At 43.0% G+C, this 18,675-nt stretch overlaps 1 protein-coding gene across 1 annotated transcript in view; it reads right to left on the bottom strand.

Moving 5' to 3' along the window:
* Positions 1-18,675, bottom strand: part of Rasef (RAS and EF-hand domain containing) — a 77,286-nt gene that overhangs the window by 56,127 nt on the left and 2,484 nt on the right. The window contains exon 2 of the mRNA XM_013018384.1: positions 18,450-18,661. Coding sequence (XP_012873838.1) covers positions 18,450-18,661 — 212 coding nt within the window. The remainder of the gene's footprint in view (positions 1-18,449; positions 18,662-18,675) is intronic.

Here is an 18,675-nt window from a genome sequence, read left to right as displayed (position 1 = left end):
GGTACATAACAGGATGATCTGTATGAAAGACACTACTGATTAAAAGTTCTCCAGTTACAATTCTTTAAATGATCCCTGGGAAATAAGCACTTTGATCTGCAAAAATTCAAAACTAAAACTGAAAGGAAAATTAGACTATGTGAAGAAAAAAAGAGGTAAACTTAAGATGTGTGAAAAGTTTCAAAGATCACTGTATTTTGCCTAAGATAAATATTTCACTTACAGCACATAGTTATATCTATGTATCTGCCATGTAGTAGGACTGTCTTTAGAAAGCCTGGCTCCCCTGGGGTCTAGTATATCCCTGAGAAACAAATACAAACATCGCTCTGCACGAAGGAACACAGTAGCCAAAAGGTGTCTAGGAAAATATGCCCTCACGTTCCTGCTGCTTTAGGAACTGAGTTAGAAAGCCACACCATTCTATCTGCATACTACATAGACCCTAAACATAAACAAAAGGCAAAAACAAAACAAAAGCAAGCAGCATGCAATTCTCGAGCCTTCATTACTGTACACTGAGAAATGATGCTAATTCTAACAGAAATTCACAGAAAATTAAAATATTCATACCATTCACAGGATAGCCTGTAGATCCTAAAAATAAAATGCTATTATCATACTATGTACATTAAGTTCACACATGATTGAAAAGTTCTGTGAAGATGAAGTATAAGAACAGGTGATAAGCCGGGCACCGGTGGCTCACACCTGTCATCCTAGCTACTCAGAAGGCTGAGATCTGAGGCTCGCGGTTCAGAGCCAGCCTGGACAGGAAAGTCCGTGACTCTTATCTCCAATAAACCACTAGAAAACCAGAAGTGGTGCTGTGGCTCAAGCGGTAGAGCACTCGCCTTGAGCTGAAGAGCTGAGGGACAGCGCCCAAGCCCAGAGTTCAAGCCCCATGACAGACCAAAAAAAAAAAAAAAAAAGAACAGGTGATAATACGAGGCCCTAGGAATACCTGCAGTATGGGCAGATAATAACCAGGAAGAAAGCAAGAAGGGACACAGGGAGGGGTGAAGCCTATGCTAGGCAGTGGTAAGCAGGACAATGAAAACCCTGGCATGCAGGGTGTATCTGGGGTGAGGAAGGGGCCAGCAGTTCTGAATAGGTAGGGCTGTGACGGCATCAGAAACCCAGTGAGTATACAAGGCCTAAAAACACGTGTGTGTATGTATGTATGTATGTGTGTGTATATATATATATATATATACATATGTATGTATGTATATGTGTGTGTATATATATGTATATGTGTATATATATATATATATACATATGTATGTATGTATATGTGTGTGTATATATATGTATATGTGTATATGTATATATATGTGTATATATACACACATGCGTTTATACACAGACATATATATGTATATATAATTGTAAAGATGCTGTAGAGAGGGGTTACAGTTACATGAGTACGGTAATGAGTACATTTCCTATCGAGCAGTTACCCCCCTCCTTTGTTTTTCCCCTACTACCCCTTCTCTCCCAACCTCCCCACCTCCCCTGCCCCACGTTGTAAAGTTCATTTTCAACATAGTGTCCTGTAGGTCTCATGGTTACAATGGGTCAGCCTGTGTCCTTGCTTTTTAACTGCATGGCTTCAGAGAGGGTTGGGCATATTCTGAGAGGAGGAGAGCCTCTGAATGATTCAGAGGAAGAGCAGACATGACTGATTTCACACCTTAACTACTCCCATCTTGGAAATGGAGCTGTGGCTTAAAGCAGGGTAGTAGTCTTGAGTGAAAAAGCTAAGTGAGAATCTGAGACTCGCACTAGCACACACACACACACACACACACACACACACACACACACACACGCACACGCACACAAACCACCTAACACTAAAACAAATAAAAATCCCTAGTCCCAATTTCACGTTTCAGCTGAAGCAGAGAATGAAGGACAGGGCTCGGAAATAAGTTTGCAGAGACAAAGATAACTCCAAGGCTATTATCATTCAGTCCAGAAATGGGGGGTTTCAGGGTTTGCTACCAGCTTCTCCTTTATAATAAAAATTAATAAAATTATACACAATTAAAACCTCATCCTATAATTACTTTCCTTTTCCAGTAACAATAATGACCTATTCAAAAGCACTAAACAAATCACACTATCATTCTGTCAATTATTGTAAAAGCTAATCCCTAGCTAGGCACTGGTGGCTCAGGCCTGAAATCCTAGCTATTCAGGAGGCTGAGATCTGAGGATCATGGTTCAAAGGCAGGAAAGTCCATGAGACTCTTATCTCCAATAAACCACCAAAAAACTGGAAGTGGTGCTATGGCTCAAGTGGTAGACCCCTCGCCTTGAGCTGAAGAGCTGAGGGACAGCACCCAGGCCCAGAGTTCAAGCCCCATGACTGACAAAAAAAAAAAAAAGGTAATCCTTTAACCACAACAAAAGTTCAATTAAAAAATAACTTTAGGGGCTGGGAAGGTGGCTCAGTGGTAGAGCGCTTGCCTTGCATGCCTTTGGCCCTGGGTTCAATTCCCCAGCACCACATAAGCAAAAAGAAAAAGGCCGGAAGTGGTGCTGTGGCTCAAGTGGTAGAGCGCTAGCCTTGAGCGGAAGAGCTGAGGGACAGCACCCAGGCCCAGAGTTCAGGCCCCACGACCAGACCTCCCCCCAAAAAAGTAATAATAATAATAATAACTTTAACAACACTATTGTTTAAAATGTATTTTTATTACATAATATCCATACTTTCAGAATATATACCTAGAAAAGAATTGTCAACTGTCAAATCCAGACCACTGTCAGAACAGAGCAACATTAGTTTTCTCTTGGAAGGTCCAGTCATGCTTTCTAGACAGGAGAAAATGCTTCTGCCATGAATGGCCTTCTAGCCCAGCTGCCTGTGTTAGAGTGGTCCCCATTTGTGTTTTCACAGCAGGTCTCTGATCTCTCTCCTCATTAACCCAGTTACAGAATACTTATCAGGCTCTCCACCACAGAGACCACAAAGATGTCTTCTCACCTCACCATTAGAGGAAGAGATGGCCCAGGTGTTCAACCACATCCCCTGTCCACGTTCATCTTCTGTACGAAAAGCTCTTCCAGATTCCTGTCTTCCTGGAAAATATTTTATCTACGCAACATTCCCTCCTCAGTTTTAACATGTAAACTTCCTGGAAGATGACAGAGTTAAATAGATTCATTCAGAGACTGAGAGAGATTCAGATTGCCAATCGCTGCCTATTCAAAACCACTGACATTTAGGTATGGGGAATTTGCCAGAAGGAAACAGAACAAGAGGCATTGTGCTGCAGGCTTAGAGAAGGCACAATCTCTGAACAGATGAGGGCTTCTGAAGTGAAGACTGAATAATACACAGGCTATGCATCTGGCCAGATTCCAACACTTCCTTCACCACATCCTAGCTTCATACGCAAGGGCAAAACTCGTACCCTCTAATGCTTCAGTTCCCTCAGCCATATAGCGGGGTTAACAACTTAGGTTGCTGAAAGGGTGAAAAATACCACAGCATACAGGATAGTCACATGATATGCTGCAGATAATCAGTAAATGCTAGCTAGCCACTGTTAGAAACTGTTATCCTCTTGATTCCACTGCCCAAATGAATTAGGAAGAAGTGCATGGCTGCCTACTATGTTTAGAGTGGGGGGAAAACGTTCTGAGATGTGGGAAGAACCAAAATGCCTTCTAGATACCAGTGCTCAGGGCACTAAAAGATGAGAACTGGGTCATGTTCCAAGTCCAGAAGGAAGTCTTTTTCTGTAAATCAGTAAATAGAAGGTATCTTAGGCTTCCCCTTCCAACGTGATGGGGAGGTAACCTAGAAAACACACAAATAAATGGGTTTGGCTGTGCTCCAGTGAAACTTGACCCACACAAACAGGCAGAGGGCCAAATGGGCCTTGCCTTGCCAACTCCTGTGCCCGTCTATTAACACAATTCACCAGAGCAAGACTGGGAAGGCACTCTGAACTCACTAGCCTGCAGACAAGAAAGAGCCTTGTTCACAGTCTGCCTCTAGGCCCCACACACTCTTTCTCCATTCTGTGATGCCCACTGGTAGCTACATGTACAGGAACAGTAAAGAATACGCGCCTTTTAACTTATTTATTCATAATAACACACTTGCTCTTCTCCAGGATTCCTTTTCTACCAATGACATTGATTAATACAAGGAGGTCTAAAAAGCTATTTTTAATCAAAACCTTCCATTTTGGCAAGGAAAATAGAAGCTCGTGAGAAAACAGAAATTAAAATATTTAAAATATAAGTTTTCTCTTATTGCCATCTACCACATTTCTAGGTTTGTGAGGGACATGTTCTACTTATATTTCTCTTATATCCTGGTAACTTTCGTATTTATTAAGAATTTTCCTATTTTTGTCATCAAAGCATCACATTGAGTTTTTACACTGCATACTCACTGAATTTAAAGTTATCACAGATGCATTCAAATGAGGCAGAATGAGCGGGAGGACTTCCACGTGCAGTGTGGGGTGAATAAGTTGGCTATGGTGGAAGGCAATCGGTGATAAGCCCATTGCTCCTGACCCTTTCCAGGGGTTATGTAACTGAGACTTCCTTTCAGGAGCAGGAAATAGAATGCACACTGACAAAATACATTAAGCTCAAACAAGAGAAGCTGGAGACACACAATTTCTCAAGGCTCAGGAGGTAATGGAGAAAGCCAGGAGGCAGTGGCTGTGGCTGCTATCGGGAACACTGGCCAGCTATGCTGCCTCCTGCACAACAAACTGACTCAGGACAACCGGGGAGGCAAGGCAGGCACTGTGTGTTCAGAAACGAGAAACTGATGCCGCCACTTCCATGTGCTTTAAATATATTGCTATCGTATCAGACACTCATGTTTTCATATTCTTCAATAATCTTTTTTGGCAGCAATGCTCTCTCATTCTCTCGCTCTCGCACTCTCTCTCTCACACACACACCCCCCAAAATTAAAAAAAACAACTAATTTGTTGCCAAAAAAAGGAACAGTTAGCCAGGCACAGTGGCTCACACCTGTAATCCTAGCTACTCAGGAGGCTGAGATCTGAGGATCATGATTTAAAGCCAGCCTGAGCAGGAAAGTCTGTGTTCCTATAGGAACTCTGGGTGATTTTTCCAACTTTGCTTTTATCTAAAGTTATTCTTTCAAGAAAATATAGTTTAAAAAAATAATAACAGCCAGCTGGTCAACATTAACGAATAACCAGAAAAGAGGAATTTGAAGGTTCCTAATACAAAGTAATAAGAAGATAATCAGTACATATTGTACACAAGCATTGAAATATAACACCATATGCCATAAATATGTACCATATGTGCTAATCAAACCTAAAAATTAATGATATATAGCTAAGATATGGAACCATCCAGATGCCCCTCAGTAGAGGAATGGATCAAGACAATATGGAATATATACACAATGGAATTCTATGTTCCCATCAGAAAGAATGACATCTCCCTATTTGTAAGGAAATGGAAAGACTTGGAAAAAATCATATAAAATGATGTAAGCCAGACTCAAAGAAACAGACTCCATGGTTTCCCTCATTTGTAATAATTAGTGTATGTCTAGTATAGTCCTAGAAGAGGATCATAACAGCTCAATAGCTATGTACATATGGACCATACAAGATGATGCTAAGTGAAATGAACTCCAAGATGTGGAAACGAGGTTTTTCTTTGTTGGTGTTGTTTTTAACATGTCGTGTTTTTTCTTTTTTCTTTTCCCTATGCTTTGTCCCTTGTTGCCACTGTATTTGATTTGGGTACACTGTGTATTGTATGTATATCTATCTGAATTAGGGAAGGGGAACAACAAAATGGTGAGACAAAGGACAAAGAGCAAACCAATGCAACAGCGATACTCACAAGACAATATGTTGGAAACGAAGTTCACAAGTTGTGGGGAGTAGTGAGAGCTGGGGAAGTGGGAGAAAAAGGAGGGAGGGGTAATAATGTTCAACAAGAAATGTACTCACTGCCTCACTTATGTAACTGTAACTCCTCTGGACATCACCTTGACAATAAAATTAAAGTATTTTTCAAGGGAAGTAAGATTTGAAGGGGAATAACTATGTCTTGCTTTTGAGGGTTTTTTTTACCCAACAAATTACACATTCGTTTCCAAAAAAATTAAAAATATAGAAATATGAACTATCTTGATTTGATCATTACACACACTATATATACTGCTGAAGTGTCCTTCCATGCCCCATAAATTTTTCCAATTAAAAAAAATACAAATAGAAGCATAGAAAGGCACATAGAATTGACGATATATATAATTTAATTCAAACACTTGATATTCTGCCAACTGACTAAAAGCTATAACTGTCATGTTAAATACTGTTCCATAAACAGGAACAGTATGTACATTAGATGTGTTCTTTCCTTACTGGGATTCTGGAAGTTTTTGTTTGCATCTTTGAAAAACTATTTAACAAAAGATCCAAAATGTCTTATTTATTTGTAAATTAGTCCTCTAAGTTTTTATTACATTTTGTTCAGAGTCACTTGGAAAAGCTTACATCACTCAACAAAGAGAGTTATCAAGGTTACCTTCAGCTCTTGAAGCTGAAGTAGATTGGAATTGTAAACAACACTGGGAAACAGAAAGACACAGAGGAACTGCAAGATCTAATGATGGGAACTCAGTGTACAATGTTAACCGTGGAACTGCCGTTGTGACTGGAGCATCGCAACTAACAAGCCTTTCTTGATGGATGCCCTATCTTGAGCTAATGAAAATGGTATTTTATAACAGAATGAAATGTTCTATAATTTTGAAGCATCTAAATGTAGGGAACTTGCCTAAGAATTGTCACAGACACATTTTATTTGCCAAGTCTCATCTATATGAGGTTGAGAAATGTGTCAAAGTATTTGACAAAAAAAAAAAAAAAGACTTTGAAAGAAGTAAAAACACAGAACCAGTGTCACTGTGGGTTAAAACATTAGCCAGGTGCCAGTGGTTCATGTGTGTAATCCTAGCTACTGAAGAAGCTGAGATTTGAGGATCATGGTTCAAAGCTAGCCTGGGCATGAAAGCCTAAGACTCTTATCTGCAATTAATCATAAAACAAAAAAAAATGGATATGAGGCTGTGGCTCATGTGGTAGAATGCTGGCCTTGAGCAAAAAATCTCAGGGTAGCACCCAAGTCCTGAGTTCAGGCCTCAGGACTGGCACATACAAACAAAACAAACAGAAACATTATATATGCCAACATTTACACACTGTGAAACCAAACACGAGAATGGAGAATATCCCTCATTTTTCAGAATTGTTTTATGCTTATACATTTTAGCACTAGTGTTTAGTTTAAAACATGATCATTTATACAGAATTATCAATTGCTAATGTCTATAATATCCAATTAAATAATCACAAGACATAACTCTAAAGGTTATAAACAACACTGTGGGCAAATAAAGCACAATATGGCCACTTTGAACCAAGTCTCATTATATTCTTGGACACTTCAACATCCAAATAGGACAAAGTTGGAAGTCAATGAAGTTCATCGTGCCTGTGCGTGTGTGTGTGTGCATGCGTGCGTGCATGTGTGTGTGTGTGTGTGTGTGCGTGTGTGTGTACACTGGAGCTTAAATCAGGGCTCTGCACACTAACTTGGTTCTTCGTTCAAGGCTGGTGCCCTACCACTTGAATCACAGCTCCACTTCCATAAAGCTCATCTTTTCTTCCTTTATTCAACTCTCTTCTCTTCTGGGTCTTTTCTACCTTTTTCAGCAATTCCAGGTGCTATGTCTGTATTTCAAGCTCTCCTTAGGAGAGCTCAATACACAGGAGACACACAGGGACCTTGTTCAGATGCCAACTCTTCAGCAAGTAGTCAGAAGACAGGGCTCTGCAATTCGGGGAAGCTCCTGGGAGAACCAAGGCTGCAGGTCTCAGGTCCTTGATTAGCAAAGCCTGAGAAAAGATGTGATCTAAGACCAGTGCCTGGGACTGGGAAGGTGGCTCGGTGGTAGAGCGCTCACCTTGCATGCATGAGGCCCTGGGTTCGATTCCTCAGCACCACATAAGCAGAAAAAAAAAAGCCTGAAGTAGCGCTGTGGCTCAAGTGGTAGAGCGCTAGCCTTGAGCTGAAGAGCTGAGGGACAGCGCCCAGGCCCAGAGTTCAGGCCCCACAACCGGACCCCCAAAAAAAATTAAAAAAATAAAACCAGTGCCTGCTGAGCTCCTGGGAACTGCATATGCAATCTCCCTCTCTTGTGGCTGTGTTTTAGGACCTATATCTGGTAAAACACTTTTGGATCTTTCTATGCACTCAAATTACACATCAACTTAAGAGACAAAAAATAGTAGGTGGGGACAGAAGAATAAGATCAATAGCATTAGCCGTTAAATCCAGAGACTCTGAGTATAGCAGAGGACCCTCCTACACGGGCAGGGCTCATCTAACCGTGAAGGCCCAAACAGACTGACCTCTGACCTCCCTGAGAAAGCCTGCAGATGTTTTCTTACGGTGGCTTTTATGGTTGTTTGTTTGGGATTTTTATTGTAGGTTTTTTTCAGCAGTAATGAGATTTGAACTTAAGGATTTGTGCTGATTAGGCAGACACTCTACTCTTTCTTGAGACATGCCCCAGATTTTGGCATTTTTAAAGAATAGATCTTTGCTTTTTTCCCCAGGCCAGTCTAGACTTTAGCCCTCCTATTTATATTTCCCACGAAGGTGAAAAAGCAGCCATGTACCACCCCGCCCAGATGCTTACTGGTTGAGCTTGGGCTTTGTAAACATTTTGTCTGGGCTGACTAGGAACCATAACCCTCCAGTCACTGTCTCCCAATGCTGAGATTACAGAAATGAGCACAAACAGCCTTTTTTCTCCCCTGCAGCTTTTGAACACACCAGCTTCCACAATCATGCGTCAGTCCCTTAACATCCATCACCCTCTCCCTCACAACCCTACCCTATGTAATATATGTGTGTATATGCAATGCGTGTGTGCACATACACATGCATATGCATGCACACATCAATTATTGGTCATGTTTCTCTGACGAACTCTAGTGCAAGTGGCTTAAGTCATTTCACTCGTTAATCATATGTAAACTAATGTACCAGCCTGATAGTAGCATTGCCAACTCTCTAAAGACACAAGTGAACTCTAAAGGTTGCTGAATTTAAAACATTCAAGTATTATTCAGTAGACCAGGCCACTTTCTAAAGCCTCAGATGCTCAGCTAACCTGTCATATTTTAACTCCAGGCAGTGGCTATTAGGGTACACACATGAAAATGTTTCCAGATACATTTGAAAATTTAAAAACCTGCCTAACAGATCAGTGAACTTTCATGGACTGACAGACTCTTATTAGTCAAAAGAGAATGTATTCCCCATATTTTCTTAGGAGACAGCTGATAGCTGATACATTACCCTTTAGGCCAACACACATACACACATACACTCATACACACACACACATACACACATGCACTCACACACACACACACACACACATCCGTATACACATTCATGCATATACAAATCCATGTACACAGAACCAAGCGCAGTCTGCCTGTGCCTTGCTGTAACCCCTACAATGTCAGGGCCTCTCTGCCCTAATGCAGGCTCCTGGGGCATCAGTCAGCTCCCTCCCCAGGTCAGCAGGTGAGAGACAGTACTGTAGAAATGACACCCTCCTGTGTTTTGCCAGGTATGTTATTATGTCTCTCCATGTCACAGCCAAACAATGCAGGGATATGAATACAGCCAACTGCTCTGTAAGTAGAAGCAGAGCTAGTGCCATGCTTTCCCTCCAGGCACAGACTCCACTTATCTTCTGTGTTCTCTCCTATCTTTGTATATGGTGCCCTTGTCACCATAACTAAGCAACCCACACACCATTTTCTCTCAAGCTCCCTTCACCTCAGGAAAAAAACCCTATTTATTTTCATTTAGTCAATTATCTACAGATATTCCAGACCGTTTTGTGTTCTATGTGAAGAATCTCACATGACTTCCTTAAGGTGCTGGTGTTTCATCTGGATTATCTCTGTTTGAGCCTTACGGTTAGAGAATTATACATACACTGAGGGGTCTGTTCTTTCTTCCTCTGCTGTGTGCTTGCAGAACATTGGTTTTCCCTGAATGCATCTATTATATTAGAAGAGAGCTTCTAGCACTGTGATTCCTTCCTTCCTTCCTTCATTCATTTGAAACCCCAGCTAACCAAGCCTCAGTGGGAAGCAGGTACTAGGCCAAAAGATCTCTGAGGAATATAGGAAAAGTATTCTGCATCCTAAGCACTCGTGCTAGTAAATGGTGTCTCTGACAGAGAACACGAGACAGGAAGATCCTAAGACATTCCCTTCCTAAACAAATATGAGCTGGTGGTTCTGGAATTATTCCACCTCAATCCAGAGGAGATTGCAACTCTTGGGTACAGAAGTTACGAATTACTGAGTGACTGTACCATGTATGAAAAGGTGCAGTCTGTCATGGCTGCTCAGGTCAGCACTAATAGATGCTGCCCCAGCCTCCCAGGAGCTTTCTGCCCTGGGACCAGAGCTTTTGCCTGGAGCTCCAAGCAACCAACCACATAACTATACTTTTGCCACTGCATTCAGATCCCAGGATGGAGAACTTCCTGCTTAGAGCTAGTGCTCTATCACTTGCTAACCCCTGATCCTTTCCCTTTTTATTTTAGTTTATTCTCCAGAAAGAGTCTGGCACCTTCCCTCAGCTGGCTTCCCAAAGATGGACCTATTAAGTAAGGCAGCAAAACTTATAGCAGAAAATATTTGACAACATTTGTTAAGCTTAGTCAAAGTAATTCTTCAAAGTCAGCCAATACTAAAAAAACACAATAGCGAAGACACAACAGAGACAGTCCTTGGGTAAAAATCTTAACCCCACCCCTGTAAGAGGAAAGCAACTCCACTCAAGTTCTAAATCAGGCTGGAACTAGAAGCTCAGATCAATAGAGATCTTCAAAATGGGACCATCCAGGACATGTGAATCCACAGAACATACTCACAGGTAGGAATTGGAGGTGGCAACTAGAAATGCCCTTTCCTAGCCAAGTCACTAGACCTTCACAGCATACGTAACTTAGAAAGACTCCCCTTAAAATCAGACATCGATGACAGCAGTGCTTTTATCTCCTGCAAGGCAGCAGGCTGTCCCGAGCTGAGAAGTAGCAGAACTGTGTTGAGTCAAAGATTCTTCCTGGCACAGGCAAAGGGCAACTGTCCCTAGCCTTCAGGTGCATAAGCCTCATCCAGCTCCACTTCACCAAGTGCAGCCCACAGGTGGTGAAATCCTCTCAAGGGAGCTCTTCAGCCACCACAGGAAGATAGGGAAAGGTGGCTGGGTCAGAGAAGAGAGAAGATGTCGTTTCTCTTCCATAGGAAGAAAGACACTCTAAAATCAGCTGATCTGTCCTGATTCCTCATCACCAGTAAGTGCTGGGCCAAGCCATACAGTCCTGTGATTCATCCCACTTGGCATCCTTGCTGGTATTGTGACCTTCTGGATAGAGAGAACATTTCCAGGCAATTTTTCTTTTCTTCTTTCTTTCTTTTTTTTTCCTTTTTTCTTTTCTTTTTTTGCCTTCCTGGTCATTGAACTCTGGGCCTGGGCACCGTCCTTAAGCTTTTTCATTCTACCACTTGGGCTACAGCACCACTCTGGCTTTTTCTGCAATTAACTGGAGATAAGAGTCTTATGTGCTTTTCTGCCCAGGCTGGTTTCAAACTGCAATCCTCAGATCTCAACCTCCTGAGTAACTAGGATTACAGGCGTAGCCCATCAGCACCCCACTCAAATTTTGACCTTTCACAGGATATTGTTTTTAAGGACTCAGTGTCTGGTACAATACCAGGTTTATAGTAGATACATACACATACACACACACACACACACACACACACACACACACATACACACACACATACACACACAGATTTAAGTAAGGAAATGAATGAATGAATGAATGAATGAAAACCCGCAAATGAAACAAGAGTTTCTTTCTGAGGGGAAGAGAAGAAATACTTTCTTTATGATTTGGTAGCTGAAGACAAACTTCTTCCACAATTTAATTTATGGAGATGATCCAGATGGACAAAAAATAGATTAAGGTCCAATCTATACAGTTCCTGAAGACTTCACATCCCTTTAGAAGCCTGATTAACATGTAGAACTTATGAAAGGAAATATCTCCTAAAGTTCCAGACTTGGCTTATTTTTCTCTCACATTTCTTCTCAATGAACAAATAACCAGATACAAAATCTTTATGCCTTATAGCCAATACACATTTATAAAAATCAGTGCAGTTGGAATTAGCAGTGTCCAGCTAACCTGACAGAAGATACAATTTTACTCAAATGAAATTACCATGGCAATGTCAGGATGGCACTGGCAGTTTGCAGGTGACTTTCTCAAGCACACTGCCACAGACAAAACCCATTCCTCTCATCACTTTCCTATGGCTACCACAGAAAATTCAACCCTTTGTGCTCTTCTCAGTTCATGAGAATACATCAGGCCTGCACCAAGTGTTCCTGCCTGTCATCCTTCTGAGCCTGTGACAACACACACAATGCCATGCAAACACAAAGACAAGGTTGGAAACTATGCAGGCAAAACTGAAATGCAGGAGTCATAAAGAGAAATCAGGATGTGTTTTACTAATTTGTCCTAGATTATTATCAAAACAAAAACCCTCCAACACACAGGTAAGCACCCTGAAGAGTCTTTGACATCTCGTTTGAGAATAGACAGAGATGTGTCCAAGAGTATCCAAGCTCTGGTATGCCAGGAGAGCATCACTGTTCTACTTGTTACTCTGCATCCTAAGTCTTTCAGGTACCAGGGACTCCTGGGTATTTAAAAAGGTTGAGGTCAAGGTCAGGTCTATGTTGAGTTCTATGTCAAAGAAAATGTCAATAGTGAATCGGGTCGGGAGCTGATGGCTCATGTCTGTAATCCTAGCTACTCAGGAGGCTGAGATCTGAGGATCAGTGCTCAAAGCTAGCCCCGGCAGGAAAAGTCCATGAGACTGTTATCGCCATTAAACCACCAGAAGACTGGAAGTGGCGCTGTCGCTCAAGTGGTAGAGAGCTCACCTTGAGCTAAAGAGCTGAGGGACAGTGCCCAGGCCTAGAGTTCAAGCCCCACAACCAACAAAAATAATAATAATAGTGAACCAGAAAAAGAAATAGAGAACTCTTTGGTAGTATGGAATCAGCTATCTCATTTTTACAGGGCAAATGGACAAGGATTAAAATTAGCTTATCTCCTTTTATAATCAAGAGATTATAAGAAAATTTCACTTAGAAGATCCTGAATGCTTACAAGATGAAGCAATGAACTTGTTCAAGAAAATGATTCCAAGGAAATGCTAAACATCATAGAGATTTCACCATCACGATTTCCCTCTGGGAGTTAGCGTTTACTTTCCATTTTGTAACCTGATGCAAAGTTAGTACAGTTGAAGGAAGTAGTCTGAACCCAGGGTAAGTTATCTCATACCATTTCTTCATTCCAACTGCATCCTGTACTCAAGTGCCACCTATATTGTACCCAGTAATGCATGATGCAGTGATGACGATTTTATCTATCCTCTAATAATAGAAAGAGGAAATACATCTCCAACCTTTCAAGCCAGGCACTGGAGGTTCACATCTGTAATCCTATTGGTAGAGGTAGACTGAGATACATCCATTGACAATATGTACAGTCTGCACATGCATAGCATTGGTTCTTCTCAATTAAATTGTTTGTTTTGTTGGTCAAATGGTTGGCTGACCTGTTGGCTGGCTGGCTGGCTGGCTGATTAGTTGATCAGGTTTATTTTCTCCAGTGCTGAGGATGTAGTTCAGGGCTGGTGGAAATTAGGCAAGTTAGGAGACAGATCAAAAGGCTGTGTTCTGAAGCTTTTACAACAGATAAAGAGACAGAAAGAATTAAAAGCATGTCCAGAAAAAGGGTGTCCTGAAAGTTACCTGCATTTTGAGTAGATCTGACTCATTTTACCCACCTAGAAGCATTTTCTAAAGACTAGGAGTTGCTAGAGATATTCTTCCAGCTCAGAAAAGTATAAAGATTATAGTCAAGGGCCACTATCTTCAAGACCTCCTTTTGTCTACTTCTCCTTACTTCATTCTGTCATAGAAAAATAAATTCTTGATAAAAAATCTCCTATTTTGTGAGATTCTCCTGTTTGTGAGACTTCATAAAAACGCTTTTTACGTATGAATCGCAAGGATATTTGTTTTTTCATATAAACTGGGAAGCCAGTTTATCCATCATCATCCATCATCCAGTAACAGAAGCAAAGAATGCTAGAGTATAGACTATTTGATTCACTCAGCAAACATCTACTGAATACTTACTATGTGCAAAACTCCCTTTCACCAAAGGAAAGGCCCAGGAGCCAGACTTGAGCGAGGCTGCATTGTAAGTTTGCTCTCTTGTCTCCCCACATCACCCTCCAGAACACAACTCCTATTTCCAGAACTTCTCTTGGCCTGGTATCCCCTTCCATCCTGCATTCTCTGTCTCATCTGGCAGACAAAATAAGGAAAATCTGATTCTATCTCAACAGGAAGTGGTAAGCCCAAACAGCATGCAGACCATCTACACCTGCCAAACTGAAGGTGACAGGTCCCATGTTTTCTGGGCCACTTCCCTCACCAGCCTGAGGAAAGCAGTCCCTGACTTCCTAAGAGATCCAAACTGACGAATGTATTGGCACACATCACAAATGCCACTTTCAACCTCTTACCACATGATTTTATTTCTTCTATAATTTCACAGTTATTGGAGATTGGAGAATTTAATCCAAAATCATTCAATATTTTGTTTAATGATCTTTGAAGTGGAAATCCTGTCAAAATGACCATTCTTTACCTCTTAGAAGAAGGAACCAATCTTAAATCTACCAACCACTCTTTTCAAACTGAACAGGCACAGGGCAGAGAGCTATCTGATACGACAGACAGTGTCGGGTGGGGAACAAAGCCACAAGACAGACTGGCATACTCTCCTAGACAGATGAGTTTCCCCTCAGAAGAAAACACATGTTTTATATTAAAATAAGCTCTGCCAGTCATTAAGATTATGCTTATCATCCTTTGCATTCAGGAGGATGAGTTCTGGAGGATTTTATTTGAAGCCACCTGGGGCAGGATTAAGTCCAGGAGATTATGCCCCAATCCTGATGCGTGCTCGTGCATGCACACATGCGCATGCGCGCGCACACACACACACACTCCCCCTAACATTTAATAAAATGATCAAGTGGTTAAAGGTAAAAATTCAAGGACCAGTGAAGTGGATCACACCTGGAATCCCAGCTATACGTAGGTAGAGATGGGGACAATCAAGATTTCCATCAGTCAGATCAAAAAGCTCCCAAGATCCCATCTGAACAACAACAACAACAACAACAAATTCCTGAGACCTCTTCTCAACCAATAAAAAGCTAGGTTTAGTGGCATGTGCCTGTCACCCCAGCTAAAGTGGGCAGCTTAAAGAATATTATAGACCAGAACCACCAGGGCATAAATGCCAAGATCTTATCTGAAGAAAAAGAAAAGAAAAACACAGAAGCAGAAGGGGATGAAGGCATGGTAGAGCACCTGCCTAGTTATCACAGGATACTAAAATCAAGCCCCAGTATTGTATACAGAAAAAAAAACTCATACTTAAAGCGGTCCACAATTTCTCAGCTTCCTGCAAATAACCCTCTTGCCTGTAAATATTGTTTAGTAAAACTTTTGAGAAATGTTCACCCATACTCAGTACTTTATCGTATGTTTGTCTTTGTCCCCAAGTACCTACAACAGTAGCTAAGATAGTATCTGGTATAAAGAGGTCACTCAGTAAAGTTTGCAGAACTAATGACATAATGACATTATCAATAACAGAAGACTTTTTTAATCACGTTTGTGTGAAAGGATAGGTAGACCAACAGCTACATCAGGAAATGGGATAAAAGCAATCCAATTTACCAAACAGCCAATGGTTGCCATGGTAAGTTCAGGTGAGTCAACTCAAGTGGAGTTCTTTTCTACTTTGGCAAGTTCAGGAAAGCAAATATTGTACTTGTTAATCTCACGTTGAAAGGTGGGGCTTAGGAGACAAGTCCACCAGGTGAGACTGGTGCTCATTAAATGTAATAACCTATGAACGTTTGGAAAGGCATAGTGATAGATTATTCTACCAATGATACGAAGTCCTGATTGTTGGACTGATCTTTAAAAATAAAAAGGGTCAATAATCATTTAAAGGTTAACCATCTGCTCCTATACTAGATAACCATGGAAAGATTCTACGTACACAAATATGGACAGTATGAATACTTCATTCCTAAAACTGCATTAAGATTTGTTGTTGTTGTTTTGGGTGCCAGTACTATCCCCTTGTTTGTTTTGTGCAAGCCCACAATTCTCCTTCCAGCTTTTTGCGGATTTAATTGAAGATGAGAATTTCACGGACTTTTGTTCCCAGCCTAGCTTGAACTACGATTCTCAGATTTCAGACTCATGTGTAGCTAGGATTACAGGAATGAACCCCCAAAGATGGGCTTTCATTCCAAAAAGTATTATTACTCTCAGCTGGACTAAGTTATGCTGAAAGATGATTCAAAGAAAGAGCAGAATGCACAGCCATGTTTACATTTTCCTCCCACCCTGGAGACACTGGTTTCACCTCACTTGTAAACAGAAAAGATCAACTGCCACACCCACTTTCTCTACACCAGCCCTTGGGGATGGCAGGATGAGTGACCTGCTCCTTCTCTAGACCCAGTTCCACAGCCCTGCACTCCCCAGACTGGAGGCTCCTCCTCCCTCCCCTCCAGCCTCCAGTCTGGGAGTGAGAACTCTCTGCCTCACAAGTGTGTGGGGTGCAAAGCCAGTACGTAGTAAGCACCTGACACACATGGGAACAAGATGTTCTTTTCTGAGACTCAGGCAAACCATCAGCCAATGTACTATCTTTCCAATCTTAGCAATAACAAAAAGAGCTCAATACAATTTTAACTAAAAATCCAAACAGAAAGCAGAAGAACCTGCTCAGCATTAACTGAATTGGGAGGAAATAAATAGTAGAACAACTGTAGACCAGACTCCAAGGTAGGGACTGATGCAGATGAAGCTGAAACTTTTCTTCCTCCTTCCTCCCTGGATGTCCTATAGTCTGGCCTGCTGGCATCTCTTCCCTCCTGGGAACTAAATTAGAAATGTGGTATTCAATTATTTCTCTCAAAGACAGATTGGTTATTTTATTCTACTGTGTAATAAACCAGTTCTGTTCCTAAGAACAGAGTGCGGTGGGCACTTGTACACACCTGTGTACTGTGCCTGGTGTGTGTGTGTGTGCGCGCGCGCGCGCTGGGCACTCGTGAACACCTGTGTACTGTGCCTGGTGTGTGTGTGTGTGTATGTGTGTGTGCGGTGGGCACTCGTGAACACCTGTGTACTGTGCCTGGTGTGTGTGTGTGTATGTGTGTGTGCGGTGGGCACTCGCGAACACCTGTGTACTGTGCCTGGTATGTGTGTGTGCGGTGGGCACTCGTGAACACCTGTGTACTATGCCTGGTGTGTGTGTATGTGTGTGTGTGGTGGGCACTCGTGAACACCTGTGTACTATGCCTGGTGTGTGTGTGTGTGTGTGTGCGGTGGGCACTCGTGAACACCTGTGTATTATGCCTGGTGTGTGTGTGTGCGGTGGGCACTCGTGAACACTTGTGTACTATGCCTGGTGTGTGTGTGTGTGTGTGTGTGCGCGGTGGGCGCTTGTGAACACCTGTGTACTATGCCTGGTGTGTGTGTGTGTGCGCGGTGTGCACTCGTGAACACCTGTGTAATATGCCTGGTGTGTGTGTGTGTGGTGGGCGCTCGTGAACACCTGTGTACTATGCCTGGTGTGTGTGTGTGTGTGTGTGTGTGTGTGTGGTGGGCACTCGTGAACATCTGGGCCTAAACACAACCAAGTTTCCTTTCCTACCAGGTCAGGATCCTCCTACCTGGAGGATGCCAAAGTGAGCTTGCTGCCTGGGGCGGCACCTGAGGCCTGAAGGGGCCTGCGGGGGAGGTGAGGGGGGGGGGCTCCGGGAAGGGAAAGGACGGGACTGGATGGGACGGGACAGGGAGAGGACTGGACTGGACAGGACTGGACAGGACGGGACGGGACAGGACAGGGAGGGAACAGGACAGGACAGGACGGGACAGGACAGGGAGGGGAGGGGACAGGACAGGACAGGATGGGAAAGCGAGGGGAGGGGACAGGACGGGCGGGGAGGGTTCCAGGGCTGGCTCCAGGGCTGAGGAGCCCTGCGTCCCGACCCCGGTTCCTCTGCGAGCCCCAGGACCTCTCCTGGGAAAAGCCAAGCGAGGAGGAGAAAGGGGCCCAGAGAGGGCCCGAGGCTGAGCACCCCAAAAGCCACCCCTCCGCGCCCCACCCCGCGCACCTGGGAATGAACCTGGCTTCGGCCCCCAGTCGTCCCTGGAAGTCCCGCCACGCGCGGCCGCCGGCCCCGTCCCCATCCTCGTCCTCGTGGTCGTGGTGGCCGTGGCGGTCGTGGCCGTGGGGGTCGGGGTCGGGGTCCTCGTGGCCGTGGGGGTCGGGGTCCTCGTGGCCGAGGGGGTCGGGGTCCAGGTCGCGGTCCTCGCGGTGCTGGTCCTCGAGCCCCGCGC

This window comes from Dipodomys ordii, unplaced genomic scaffold, assembly GCF_000151885.1.
Source record: "Dipodomys ordii isolate 6190 unplaced genomic scaffold, Dord_2.0 Scaffold40, whole genome shotgun sequence".
NCBI classification, from domain to species: Eukaryota; Metazoa; Chordata; class Mammalia; order Rodentia; family Heteromyidae; genus Dipodomys; species Dipodomys ordii.
This window is presented reverse-complemented; position numbering and strand designations above follow the sequence as displayed.